The sequence below is a fragment of the Leptodactylus fuscus genome, chromosome 1, assembly GCF_031893055.1.
Source record: "Leptodactylus fuscus isolate aLepFus1 chromosome 1, aLepFus1.hap2, whole genome shotgun sequence".
NCBI classification, from domain to species: Eukaryota; Metazoa; Chordata; class Amphibia; order Anura; family Leptodactylidae; genus Leptodactylus; species Leptodactylus fuscus.
This window is the reverse complement of record NC_134265.1, coordinates 123,016,116-123,031,058: the sequence shown is the minus strand read 5'-3', so window position 1 is coordinate 123,031,058 and position 14,943 is coordinate 123,016,116. Positions and strand designations below refer to the sequence as shown.

Sequence of the window (14,943 nt, the reverse complement as noted above, 5' to 3'; positions counted from 1 at the left end):
CATTTTTAATCCCTAGTTGGCTAAACTAGGGGCAGATGTCATCATTAACTGTACAGGCATACGTTCAGGACAGCTACAGCCTGACCCAGAATTAAAACCAGGAAGAGGTCAGATCCTGAAGGTAAGGTGATCCTAGGTGATCTAGTAGTAATCTATACTTTTCATGTTTTCCTATGCCTGCAAGTGCACCTTTGGCAGGTCCAATATACCAGAATTGAATACAGAAAGCAGAAAAGTTCTAACTTTCCTATGGAATCAACACTCAAAGCTACCACTGTAGCGGTGAATTTTCAGACTGTGCCTGTAGGCAATTTTGGCAAATCAGATCCCGCCCCAATGCACTTTCTAGCTCATTTGCATAGCCACAATAAAATTAATATCTCTGTATTGCTTCCATGATTTGTAGCCATAAAAGCACCATATATTTCTGATCTTATTAAAGGTCCCACTCAGTACTAGTTTGGGAGATGCTTTGGATATTATAGAATATTCAGTTTTTAATCTAAATAGATCACACTCTGTGCTGATTATTATTTTTTTTTTTTAATGTAGATTGTGAGCCTCACATAGAGCTCACAATGTACATTTTTTCTCTATCAGTATGTCTTTGGAATATGGGATGGAAATCCATGCAAACACGGGGAGAACATACAAACTCCATGCAGATGGTTTTTTGCCCTTGGCGGGATTTGAACACCAGGACTCCAGCGCTGCAAGGTTGCAGTGCTAACCACTGAGCCACCATGTAGCCCCCTTTTATTTTTTAATATATGTTTATGGCAGTTGTGACTCGTGTCAAGGGTTCAGCAGCTGAATCAGCCACAGAATTCATGGCTATATCAAGCAGGATGCTTATCTTTCCAGAGTCCTTCGTCTTTGCCTCCCATGAATACAATGGGAGGCAGATACAGGGTGGAATTTACCTCAAAATGAGCTCCAAATCCCTCTCTTTATGCTTGCCCTTATAAGTGGCAGTGGCATACAAAATACACAGCACAGAAATGAGTTATTAGCATTCACTTTAGCAAACCTTACATTACACACACAGAAAATGCAAGGGACATAATGGAGTGCACATAATCTTACACAGACCTATCTTCAGTGGGTTATGTCAGTTACATGCTTAAATTGAATGCGTCATCAAAAACAGCCTATTTTTTAAACTAAGTTTTTATGGGAAATACATAATTTTTTATGATTTTACTTTTAATTTTCCATGTCACTATCTATAGTTAAAGAAAAAGTACAATATCTTGCAATATTCACTATGTACACTAAGCCTAATAGCAACGTAAGGCTAAGGCCCCACGTTTCAGAAAAGCAGCTTTATACACAGTCCAGTCACATTAATGTGACCACTGGTCAAAATCCAGAATAACCACCATTCGCAAAACGGATTGCTGTGAGACATGCAGGAAGAGAGGGGATGTTGTGATGATGTTCACTGGGATGTTGAGCCATGCCAACTCCAGTGCTGTGGCCAGCTGTGCTAGGTTACATTTACAGTTACAGTTCTGATCTTAGGGACCACCAATGCTTAGAATGAAGGGGTTACAGTGTAGGTTTAGAGCTGCTTCCCCTTCATTGTATCTCCTGCACAGTGTCCCCCCAGCCAGTTTGCAGGGAAACTGCTCCATTCACAGGTAAAAGCTAGGGTTCTTTGAAAAAAGCAAGATATGGCATTGTCCTTGTAGCGAATACCGCACTTAGTCCAATTGATGGTAGCATGATATAATAAAATAAAATCAATGACAAGTTGTACCAAACTTTTACTTAGCTTACCAAGTAAATGTGATCATCTTATTTATTTGCTTATTTACTTTACTTTGTGTCATAGGTGGTTGCTCCTTGGATGAAACATTTTATACTGACCCATGATCTGAAGACAGGAGTATATACCACACCTTATATCATTCCAGGGTGCGTCGTATGGGAAATTTGTAATAAATAATATTCGATTTAGAATCCAAAAATTTAAACCCATAATCAAATGTGTAGGTTTCAATGTGTAATGCTGGATAACAACACTTACCTACTGTATATTCCCATCTTATGTGCATGCAGGTCTCAGATGGTGACATTAGGAGGCATATATCAGCTGGGAAACTGGAATGAAGAGGAAGTATCCAGTGATCATGAATGGATTTGGGAAGAATGCTGTAAACTGGTGCCTAGCCTAAAGGTAAGAGACTTAGGGTCAGTTCACACGTGAACTGCCCGCGCGGGTTTTGACACGGAGAGAGACGCGGTGAGCCGCGTCTCTCTCTTGTCAAAACCCGCCTGCCGCGACCATCGCTGTCGCGGCTTAACCCTCTGCTGTCGGCTCAAATGAATGAGCCGACATAGGAGGGAGCTGCCGGGGGCGGAAGCCGCGCGACTGAGACAGCGCGGCTTCCGCCTGAAGAAAGGACATGTCCTTTCTTTTCTCCGCTAGCGGCAGCCCGCCGCTAGCGGAAAAAAAAAGCCCGGTGGTCTACATAGACCACCATTGTAAAGGGGCGGATTTTGAAGTGAAATCCGCTGTCAAAATCCGCCCCTTTGTTCACGTGTGAACTAGCCCTTAGACTTGACCACTCATTAAAGTTATCTACCATACAGATTATACATGTAGAATTATATTACCAGGGAGCAAGAACAAGCAAATATAATGTATATGGCATCCATTGTCAGTACAAAAGAGGGTCAGTCATGCTGGATTTTTTTTGTACTGATCCTCTTTTGTTCATTTTGGGGATGAGAGCAACTGAAGAAGGTCAGTAGCCCCTCACCTTGCTGCCTACATAGATAACATATATGATCATCTGCGTTCATTATAAATGCTAAATGAAAGATATGGACACATATTCCTAGCAGTATATCTAAATTCAGCATGCCCCCCAAGGGCAAACGTGAAGGCACAATTAGGTTTACCCCATACATATTTAGCATTTACATGTTTTTACCTAACCCTGCTAATTTAGCGAGGTATATAGCCAGTTTTATGTTTGAGTAGCCTTACTGTTGTGTGATCTGAATACGGATAAGAGTACTGACCACTATCTTTGTTGTAGAATGCAAAAATTGTACATGACTGGGCAGGACTGAGACCAGCACGCAGCAAAGTAAGGCTGGAGAGAGAACCCTTTGTGTCTGGATCCTCAAAGTGTAATGTAAGTACATACTGCAGCCAATAATGCATTGGGAAACAAATTCCAATATTGTTATGCACATTATACATTGTTATACACATTGTCCAAAGATGTTACTAACAATCTGGAAATGTATATAATGTTTATAGTCCCTTCAACTATTGAAGTTGACTGTAGAAGACAGTATTAGTATATCTTGCTTTTACAATGTTTAATGAATAGTTAGTGACCAACTAAGTCTGTGTCTATTGTGTGTTTGCAATTTCTGTGACATGGGGACCCTTTACAAACAGAACTTCCCCCTATAGCTGAACTGCAGGTAAAGGCCCAATGACTTATATAGATGGTGGAAAGTAAACAAACACAAGGCCCTTATGTTCTACATGGTATAAAGCTTCCATAATATATTCTGCTATATTAAATGACCTCTCTACATTTAGCCTTAATTTATTCTGTTAATTTGACCTGTTCCTTTACTATACATACCCTTTTCTCCATAGATAATACACAACTATGGCCATGGTGGATATGGCCTCACCATCCACTGGGGGTGTGCTATGGAAGCTGCCAAAATTTTTGGACAAATCGTTGGAGAAAGAAGAAAAGGAATACCTAAATCCTCTCTGTGATCGTGCTCAGCGTGACCAATTAAGTTTCCAAACATTCCTTTGTTATGCAGCTTTGAACCGCCACTTTAATGAAAATCACAATTTTATTTATATGTAAATGAATTGTAAAGTGCTTTGCCTGGGAATCTGCAGCTGAGACCACAACTGAGACAAGCTAAGGCTGCATTCACACGGAGTAAACGCTGGCGTTTTTTGTGTGTTTTTTGCACATAGCGTCGCGTTAACGCCGCGTATACGCCGCGTTAACGCCGCGCTATTTAGCGGTGGCGTTGCCCGGCGTTAACGCGGCGTATACGCGGCGTTAACGCGACGCTACGCGGCGTAAACGCGGCGCTATGTGCAAAAAACACACAAAAAACGCCAGCGTTTACTCCGTGTGAATGCAGCCTAAGACAATCCCACAAAGCAAAATCCCTTACTTGCATATGAATTAAAAAGAACAATTTACATGAAAATGGGGCTCCAATGCTGAATAACAGAGGTATACTTGGAAAGAGTAGAATGACCTCTACAAGGTGCTGTGATTAGGTTTATAACCAATTTACTGCTGACAGACTCTCTTAAAGGCAATGCTCATGAGAGCTGTAACTGTAATAACTAATACTACAACTAAATAGTTTTGTCTAGGTTAGGAGACAAATGACTGCTGCTGGCCTAATGGTAACACTTTGCTATTTCAGATAGCACTTTAGGTACAGAAAGACCTACTTCTAACTAGGAGGCAGCTATGTTATTTGAGGGCATTTGCCTCTCTCCATTAATATATGTTCTTTAGTTTCACCCATAAGCTGCCAGCTCAGGAGCCCTTAAATACCCAGGACTCACCAGTGATGTCGTATATACATTATTTTCTTTCCTCATCACCTTCTGATCCATAGGCGTAAATCTATTATCTTGATTTTCTAGGAACAATAAAACCTATAGATCTACATTGTAATTTGCTTGGTTGTTGGATTCTTCACTGAATACTATTAAATAATAAATTAACCAGTCAAGTGCCAAGATTAGAGCAAGCTCGATTTTAATGGCCTTGAATAGTGTTGTTGAGTAACTGACAAACAGCCACCCAGCTCTCCAGGGCTGACATCTCACCATGTATCATGATTAACAAATATGCTAATTTTATTAAAAGTTTATCTATTTTATACATTATATATATAATGTGTTGTTTTCGTAACAAACTCATATCACAGAACTACAAACAGGCAAATAAGTAAATGAGGTGCATGGCTGAAAAACAAACTTGGCCTACACAGTACCCCCACATATAACATAATGGCCCCCACATGAAGTAGAATAGAATAAAATAGAATACTTTATTGATCTGCACAGGAAATTCATTGTCTAACAGTTCACAGTCAGTACATTGGGGGATACATAGAGACACATGGATATATATATATAAATGGATTTGAAAACACTTGCATCAGTTAGGGTCAATAGGTCTACAAGCGCTTAGACAACCCCCTGTGACCCAGATTTAACAGCACCATTGAAGCATCTAATGGCAGCAGGGATGAATAAGTCTTTTGCTGCAGCAGTGTACCTGGAAAACCTTGCCTTGAATTTACTCTATTGGTTGTGGAGAGGAACCTTTGCATTAAGACCTGCCAGCAGGGTCCCAATTATAGCACTGACTCTCCTTATCAGTTTATCCACCTTTCTGACGTCAAACACTCTGACATTGCCACTCCAAACAATTTCAGCTGAGAAATGGACACCAGCCTTTGCCGAGTGGTAGAGCGTTTCCAAGAATCAGCTGCAGATGTCAAAGGGCCACAGTTGTTGCAGGAAGAACAGTCTCCTTTTGCCCTCCTTGAACAACTTCTCCACATTTAACTGTCAGTCCAATTTATTGTCCAAGAGTACCCCAAGGTACCTGTAGGACAAAACTCATTTGACTACTTGCCCCCCTATTTCCATACCATGGGCATCAGTACACTTCCTGCCAAAATCAATTACCATCTTTTTGGGGTTTTTTGTGTTCAAGAGGAGGCTATTCAGGCCCTCCACCATGAGAACTGGTCTACCAACCCCCTATAATCCTTGTCATCGCCATCAGTGATACAGTCAATCACCACCACGTTGTTGATTACTTTTGCAAGAAAAAGGATTCCAAGTTGTACAGAAAGTCAGATGTGTACAAGGGGATCATAAATTGGGCTAAAACAGTGCCCATCCCACTCACCAAACAGTAGGGTTGAGCGATCGTGTTCGGAAAAGATCGGATTCCGATCGGCAATCGAGAAAATTTCACGATCGCCATCGGAATTCCAAACATGATCTTTTTATGTGGGATCGAGATCGGTGATTTTTCCCACAATGCTTTGCTTAGCCTTCACTCTGAGTATACGCTGTATATTCAGTGTGAAGGCTCCGCTTCAGTTCCATAGGAATGAATGGAAGCAGCCGACACACAGCCTTAACCCCCTGCGCGCCGGCTGCCTCCATTCATTCGAATGGAAGGCTAAACTAAATCTCTAGCAGCTACTTACCTCTAGAGATGGCTGCTCTGGTGCCCTCCTTCTTCTTGCCTCGCTGCTCCACCTCCCAGGTTAGTGTTTAAAGCGCTAGGTAGGCGGGGCTTGTGGCTTAGAGTGTGGGCGGGTACAGGGCGGGGAGACGTGACGTCTCCCCTCCCAGTACCCGCCCACACTCTCCTAACTCACCCACACTCTCCTAACCTGGCAGGGAGGGGGCAGCGAAGGAAGAAAAGCAGCATGGAGCAGCAGTGAGGTGAAGAATGAAGGCACGGGGCACAGGACCAGCCATCTCTGGAGGTAAGTGGACACCAGGGGGGACTAAATAGCCAGAGGATTAAAAAAAAAATCCTCTGGCTACTTTAGTGATTCACTACACAGCGTGGATTCTAACAATTGTTAGATTCCATGCTGTATAGTGAATAGGATTGCTTTTAAAATCCGATCTCCGACTAATAAAAAAATCCCATTGACTTGCATTGGGATCGGAATTGGGATCGAGATCGGGTTCGAATGAAAAATGATCGGAAATCGGATTTTAAAATTGATCCTGAAAAGTCAAGATCGGCTCAACCCTACCAAACAGTCCAATAAGCCCCCAACCAGCTGTTGTCTGTTCAAGAGATAGTCAGTAATACAGTTCACCAGAGGATTGTACACTTCCATCTGTTTCATTTTATGGCCAAGGAGGTGTCGATGGTGTTGAATGCACTGCTGAGGTTGAAGACAGTAAGTCTGACTGATGCCGCATGACCAGTGTTTGGGAGTATTTAAAATACAAGTAATTAAAATAGTATTTAAAATACTTGTCTGGTATTTGTAATTAAAATACTTTTAGGAAGTATTTTACGTATTTTAATTACTGTCTAAATTCAAAACAAATGTTGTAATTTAAATAACCCGCCTCACCGCACTTAAAAAAAAAACAACAACAGCGCGAGTCAAGTCATTACTCTCGTATCTCGTGCGAGGTGCGACGAGAGGCAGGAAAATTCCAGCGCGTTCCAGCAACGCAAATCCGCCTTGTAGTGAAGCGTGATGTATTTTTAGTTTTTAATCATCCCGATCGCGTAATCCATTCCGTAAAATTACTTCAAAAATGGAGGAAAATCGTAATTCCAGTGAAGGGGAAGCAACTGACAATGATTCAGATCTCAAAGATCCACATCTCCCTGCAATTTTGGACGGAACTTTTTTCAAAATTAACAAGACTAAATCCAAAGCGGCAGGGGTAGGACAAAAAGTGTATGCTTACTGCAAGGCCTGTCCAAACAAGTTAATCACGGGTCAAATAAACTCAACATCCAACTTCCTTAAGCACCTAAGGCAGGGGTGGGCAATTAGTTTTCCCATGGGGCCACATGAGAAATTGAAATGGTTATAGAGGGCTATGCGTGCTGTGGCAAATTTAGCTCCACCCACTTATACGCTGACCCCACACAGTATAATCCTCCTACAGTCATCTGTACATTATATGCCACCACATTATAATGTTCCCCTCCAAATGTCCCAGAGTGTTACGTCCCTCTCCTGGTGCCCCAGTTTAAACTGGGGGAAACTAGAGGGGACATGAAGCTGGGGCAGCTGTAGGGGGACATTAAACTGGGGGCAACTAGAGGCAGATATGTCCCCCTCCAGCTACCCCCCATGGTTTAATATCCTCCTCCATCTGCCCCTTAGTTTAATCTCCCCCCTCCATCTGCCTTCAGTGTAACTGCCCCCCTACATCTGCCCCTAGTTCCCCCCTCTTGCTCACACATGCTGTCTCTTCTCTCTTCTTTATCATCCAGCAGCCTCCATTGCCAACAGCTTGCTGTTTCACACTGTCCTGTGTGGCTCCGCCCACTAATAAGTCATAGCCTATCCTGGTGATAGGCTGTGATGACGTCTTCACAGGTCCTAGAACGAACTTCCAAAAGATATGCCGTACAAAACAAGGCAGAGAGCCAGATGTGGCCTGTGGGCCATACATTGCCCAGGTCTGACGTAAGGGTAAGTTATTTAATTACATCATGGTTTGGTTTTTATTTTACAATCCCCAACCTGAAGCAAATTTTTCTGACTAAATCAGTGCGTTACCCTCATTGGTTCCAGTCGAATGCTTATTTTCTCGAGCAGGAATAATTCTCTCACCGAGAAGAAACCGCCTGTCGGACAAAACATTTGAAATCCTTGTTCTTCTGAATGCAAACAAGCACATAACATAAATAATGTATAATAACTTTTCGAGTTTTGGAAATAAACTTAAAGGTCTTTTTCCATTTAGCCTACGTTCAATTGTTCCATTTTTTGTTTTTATTACATTTTTTGTTTACATTTTTCAAGTATTTTAGTATTTTTAAAATACTTTTCAAGTAGTATTTAGTATTTCTATTTAAAATACTTCGGGATGAAAATATTTAGTATTTGTATTTAAAATACTTCAGTCATAAGTATTTTGTATTTAAAATATTTTCCCAAAGTATTTTCCTGAACACTGCCCACGACCCTTAAGATTAATATACACACTGTAATAAATGATGATTGCATCCTCCACCCCAACTTTGAAACCGTATGCAAACTGTATGTGGTCCAGGGAGGGAGGGGGTACCAATGCACTCCATTTGGAGAGCTAGCTCAATTCTCTCAAAGACCTTCATAACTTGAGAGATAAGCGCAATTGGATGGTAGTTGGCCTTATAGCTAATTTTAGACTTCTTGGGAACAGGAATTAGCCAGTAAGTCTTCCATAGGGTAGGGACCTTCTGTGCCTTTCGGCTCATATTGTACAGGTACGTAAACACATTGTCCAGTTGGGAACTGCAGCACCTCAGGACCCTGGAGGCAATGCAGTCGACCCAGCTGACTTGCCCACTTTCACTGGACACAGCACTTTCCTAATCTCACTATCCAAGATCTGCCATGGTGCAGTCAGCACCTCCATCCCATTGCAAACTGTGGGCCCTAAGACCTCCATGATAGCATCTCCATTGTCAACCAGGTCAGCATTACGAAATCGATTGAAGAATTTGAATTTCAGGGCGTTGGCTTACTCTCTGTCACCAACAGTAGGATTGTCTCAAGTCTTGAGGCCCCCTATGGTTTTTAGCCCTGACTTCGTTTCAAGTCATTAATAGCCAGTTTGCTCTCCATTTTGGGTTTTTAGGCTAGTTTGTAGACACAGGGACACTCGGGTCACAAACCTTGATATCAGGGTAGCAGTGGAACCCCTGGGAGACCTTCGTCATCAGGGAATATGCCAGACCAAATGACCCGCTTAGCTGCCCACCACCTGGGGTAGATACTGGCCCAGTCATCAGCACATACAAAAATTGTACTAAGTAGTCCTCCAGGTGAAGTAGAAGACCGTGCCAGGAGTCAGAGTGGCACCTAGACCATTTTCCTATTTGTTATCCTTCAATGTGAGTAGCAGACTTCTTTCTCCAACCTCAGTGGTGACAGCACTCCTCTGCTCATCCTATGGTGGTTCTGCAACTAACAGGGTTCAGGTGAGAGCCAGGCCCATTTCTGGACTGTTCCCTAATTGTTAGTTCTCAGCAAGGGTTGACATGAGAAAGCAGGAATATATCCCAGTCAGCGCTGCACCTCTAATTAGGCGAGGTGAGGCGACATCCTCAGGTGGTTCTCCAGAGGGGGGCGGCAGCCCCGGCGATTTATTATTTTTTAAAAACTTTTTTTGCCTAAACTAAAGTCTTACTGCCGGGTGAAGAGGAGATGACAGCGGGTCACTGACACCCCCACTTCCCCTTGTACTATAGGCCGTGGAGGGCGGTAGTGAATAGGCAAGAGCCCAGGCCGCGATCCCACTACCGCTATTATTATACTCAGGGGTCTTTTCAGGCCCCACAGCGGTCCCCCTGCAACCTCTATTATGCCCCACAATCTATTGTGCCACTGCGGGGCATAATATAGGCTGCAGGGGCCGCTGTGGGATATATACACTGTATATACATATATATATAGAGAGAGAGAGAGAGCGAGAGAGAGAGAGAAAAAAACTTTACAGACACAGCTGGATGAAGTGGTCATGGCGGTCCAAAGGGAAGAGACAGGAAATGGGGGAAGACGTCTCCTGTGAGCAGAGGCGTAACTAGGAATGGCGGGGCCCCGTGGCGAACTTTTGACATGGCCCCCCCTTCCTTACTGACACTAAAGACCTCCACCGACCGAACTCCGCCGCATTCCTGCGCGCTCTATTATAGCCCATAGTGGCCCCTACACACATCATTATGCCCCATAATGAACACCCATGAATAATTATTATATTCTTGGGTCTTTTCATACCCCAGAGTATAATAATTGGAGACCGTGAAAGTAACCACTTTTTAATGCATATAGGTTTCTGTTTGGGGGGTCCAAAGCAGACTCCATGAATGGAAACCTGAACGCAGATGTGAACCGGGCCTAAACATCACATTATAAAATACAATTCTAGTATATTATTGTAGACATGTATAGAAGCAAATACAGATAGATAGATAGATAGATAGATAGATAGATAGATAGATAGATAGATAGACATTGATATGCTGTATATACTTACACATATACACATCCACTCACACACATACATTCATATACAACATATACACACACCTATCTACACACATACAGGACTCACACAGTATATGACACATAATGTAAACACATATACACATCTATGCATATTTTATCCAAAAATATACTTACATGTGGCTGTGCAGCTCTGTCTAGCAGTGAAGAGAGCAGATACATCGCACAGGATGTCTCCCTTCACACTCCGATACTGAGGAGGGGCAGGGGTGGAACAGGAAGCTGCTGTGTGCGGAAGCTTTTACAAGAAGCATCTGCAGCCCTGCGTCTACTGCCGTTCTTCTACTTATGGTAGGGAAGGTATGGGGCCCTTGAGGGTGTGGGGATATTAAGGAGCCTATTAGGGGAAAAAAACCTGCAGGGGTAGCGGCTGTCGCGGGGCCCCTAATGTCCCGGGCCCTGTGGCAGCTGCTACCACGGTAGTTACTCCACTGCCTGTGAGTATTACTGCACAAAATATTACTGCATTGTATTTATTGTAATGTTACCGCTAGCCCCCCCCCAAAAAAAACCCACTGCCTGAGGCGGACGATCAAAAGATGAACAACACTCCCCCCCCCACCCCCACCCAAGAGGCAGCAAAGAGGCTAGGTTCACCACCAGTGGCCCAAGGGGATAGGAACGACAGGGACGCAGGCCATTTGTGTGATTTGTGAGGCACACTGGGGTAGATGCAAGAGCAGGTCAGGTGTGGGTATCAAACATCAGCCAACGCTTGAGGGCAGGGACAGAGGGGGGACAGATGAGGAGTAAAGGGCAGATTGGACTTGGAGATATTGCAGCCATACTCGGGCCACATTGGAAATCACATAATGGCCCCCATGTGTAACATAGTGCCCCACAGAACCTACACATGAAACATTATGGCCTCCATATGAAAAATAATGGTCCCAACATTCAGTGATGTTTATATTACATGCTGCACTACATACAGCACATTACATGCATTTAATATAAACCAGTGGTTCTTAGCCACGGGGAGTACATCCTGGGACACATACCATAGGTTAAGAACAACTGCTTTGGAATGAATATTCTTTTGCTGGGTCTCACCAGCCTGAATAAAGTGATACTTGAACCTCATAATTGGCTGTAGTCCATATCAAAGTTTGCAAAAAAGACCTCAATTTATCTTACCATTTATCTCCAAAACCCAACAGAAGAATAATACTATAAAATACACACAAATATGTATTTGGGTGCATCCACACGGAGTAACGTGCCACGTGATGTGGCACGTATACGGCATGTGAGACTTTGCGCGCCATAAAAGCTCCCATTGATTTCAATGGGAGCCTGGATCGTATACGCCGATATATGATCACAGCTGCAAAATAACGCGGCGTATACGATCCAGGCTCCCATTGAAATCAATGGGAGCTTTTACGGAGTGCAAAGTCTCACACGCCGTATACGTGCCACATCACGCGGCACGTTACTCCGTGTGAATGCACCCTTAATTATGTTTCCAAACCAGAGATTGCTGCAACCATATCAAGTAGAAAGCAGTAATAAGAATAATAACCTCTATACTATATCCCAAGACATTTACTATTAATCTGAATACAGTTCCATAACTAATATCTGTCCCTTGACCAGTTACAATTAGGCTTGGGATACAGTATATGGCAGCTTTGGCTGCAACATGTCATGTGGCTAAAGATCGTAATGTTGTCTTGCCTGCATTGCTAGAACTGTGGTGCTGGATCAGCAGGGGAGCTAAAAGGCAAGTACGGCTTGTTTATTTATTTAATGCATTTTCGCACCGCTGCCTCATTTTGTTTTTTATTCTGGACAACCTGTTTAAAGTGAGTCTGTCACCATAACCCAGCATATCAACCCAGCCCCACAGATAGATAGGTTAAGATCACCTGAATGAAACAGTGCTTTCCCCCTATGAATCAGGGCCTCCGTCGCCGCCTACCTCTTTGCAGCAATGGCCTTGCCTTGTTACTCCAAAGATTTCATTTGCATATTGGCAAAACAGTATTTTCACGGCAAAAGAGTCAGACTCACAAGTGGAAAACACTTTTTAATTCAGGTGACCCTAACCTATCTATCTACGGGAATGACTCATGGTGACAGATTTCCTTTAATGAAAACTGGGATCCTGTATCATCAGCTTAAAGGGGCTCTATCAGCAAAATCATCCTGATAGAGCCCCACATATGCGTGAATAGCCTTTAAAAAGGCTATTCAGGCACCGCTAAAGTTATATTAAACTACCCCCCAGTTTTAAAATAATACCCTAAAAAAGAATGTGATCTACTTACCCATCATGCACGGTGGGCGGGCATTCAGGGTCCGCCGTCTTCTTCATCCACGCCTCCTCTTCCTTCGATGTCCTCGAGTCCCGTCTTCCTCCGGCGCTCGCGAACTGACATTGCTAAAAAAAAAAAATGGCCTGGGCACATGCGCAGTAGCATGTTGCTTCTACTACGGCTACTGTGCATGTGCCCAGGCCATTTTATTTTTAGCAATGTCAGTTCGCGAGCGTTGGAGGAAGACGGGACCCGAGGACATCACAGGAAGAGGAGGCGTGGATGAAGAAGACGGCGGACCCTGAATGCCCGCCCACCGTGCACAATGGGTAAGTTGATCATTCTTTTTTAGGGTATTATTTTAAAACATGGGGGGGTAGTTTAATATAACTTTAGCGGTGCCTGAATAGCCATTTTAAAGGCTATTCACGCATATGTGGGGCTCTATCAGCATGATTTTGCTGATAGAGCCCCTTTAATGTCAAGGGAATATCCCAACATCTAAAATATTAGTGAACATCTAGTATTATGTACCTTGTTTAATTCTTTATATGAAGTTATCTAAGTTTCTCTTTGTGAGTAAGAAAGGGAAGAGAGCTCACGCATTTTTTTCTTAAAGGGATTCTATCATTAAAATCACATTTTTTCTCGATCACACGTAGGAATAGCCTTAAGAAAGGCTATTCTTCTCCTACCTTTAGATGTCTTCTCTCCATCGCCATTTGGTAGAAATCCTGGTTTTCGTCTGTATGCAAATGAATTCTCTTGCAGCACTGGGGGTGGTCCCCAGCGCTCAAATAGCGCGTCTTCTTCTGGCGCTGTGTTCAAACTTCTACGCATGCGCAGTCAGCTCAGTCCTCGGGCAGAGCTGACTGCACAATGCCTGGCATACTCAGTATGCGCTGTACTCGCATAAGCGGCCACAAAAAAATTGCTGTGCGCATGTGCAGTTGGCTCTGTCCGATGCATGATGGCAGAGCCGACTGCGCATGCGTAGAAACGCCGGAAGAAAACGCACAGAGAGGCCGGTCCTTAACAAGATGGAGGCGGCACTGGAGATTTCTCTCGCAGCATTGGGGACGCCTTCAGTACTGTTTGAGCGCTGGAGACCGCCTCCAGTGCTGTGAGAGAACTCATTTGCATGCTGAAGAAAAATGGGATTTCTATCGAACGGCGGTGTGGAGAACACATCTAAAGGTAGGAGAAGAATAGCCTTTCTTAAAGGGGTATTCCCATGTCACAGTCTTCACTGCTGTAAAATCTTCTTTCTTCCTGGTTTCTTGCATCATTTGGTGGGTGGGGTTCCACATGCAACCTGCCATTTAGCTCCGCCCCCAAATTACCGTGTACCTCTGCCCACCCATATTGGACTATGAAGTACAGGCAGCAGCAACTCCATTCTGTGTTACATACAGACACTGCCTGTCTCTGCCATAATGAACACAACTGAATTAGCTAGCCTGATAACTGGGAGAACAGAAGAAATGAAAGCAGCTCCTCTCCCCTATCTGAAAGCAGGAAGTTAGGTGTAGACACAGGAATAGCTAGATACACAGGCTCGCTCCCTGCACTTAGCCCCTCCTCCCTCCCCCCTGAGAGCAGGCAGATACATCACTTGACTTTTGAGCAGATAAGTCAAGGGCTATGTCAACAATGAATTGAATAAAGTAAGATAGTGGAAAAACAAAGCAGTTTTGCTGAAGCAGTGTATTTAGGAAAAGTCTTAAATCCACATTAACAAGAGATATAGATAGGATCCTTGTAATGGGACAACCCCTTTAAGGCTATTCCTACATGTGATTGAGAAAAAATGCATTTTAATGATAGAATCCCTTTAAAGAGACTTGTAAAAATAAAAAAAGAAACACCCTGG

The 14,943-nt window shown here is 43.4% G+C and overlaps 1 protein-coding gene across 4 annotated transcripts in view; it reads left to right on the top strand.

The window, feature by feature from the left end:
• The window catches only part of DAO (D-amino acid oxidase), a 43,973-nt gene extending 39,279 nt beyond the window's left edge, over positions 1-4,694 (top strand). For all 4 annotated transcript variants that reach the window (XM_075276617.1, XM_075276615.1, XM_075276616.1 and 1 more), the window contains exons 7-11: positions 17-121; positions 1,838-1,920; positions 2,065-2,182; positions 3,051-3,149; positions 3,629-4,694. In XM_075276617.1, coding sequence (XP_075132718.1) covers positions 17-121; positions 1,838-1,920; positions 2,065-2,182; positions 3,051-3,149; positions 3,629-3,757 — 534 coding nt within the window. In that variant the 3' untranslated portion in view covers positions 3,758-4,694. The remainder of the gene's footprint in view (positions 1-16; positions 122-1,837; positions 1,921-2,064; positions 2,183-3,050; positions 3,150-3,628) is intronic.
• Positions 4,695-14,943: the final 10,249 nt, after the last annotated feature.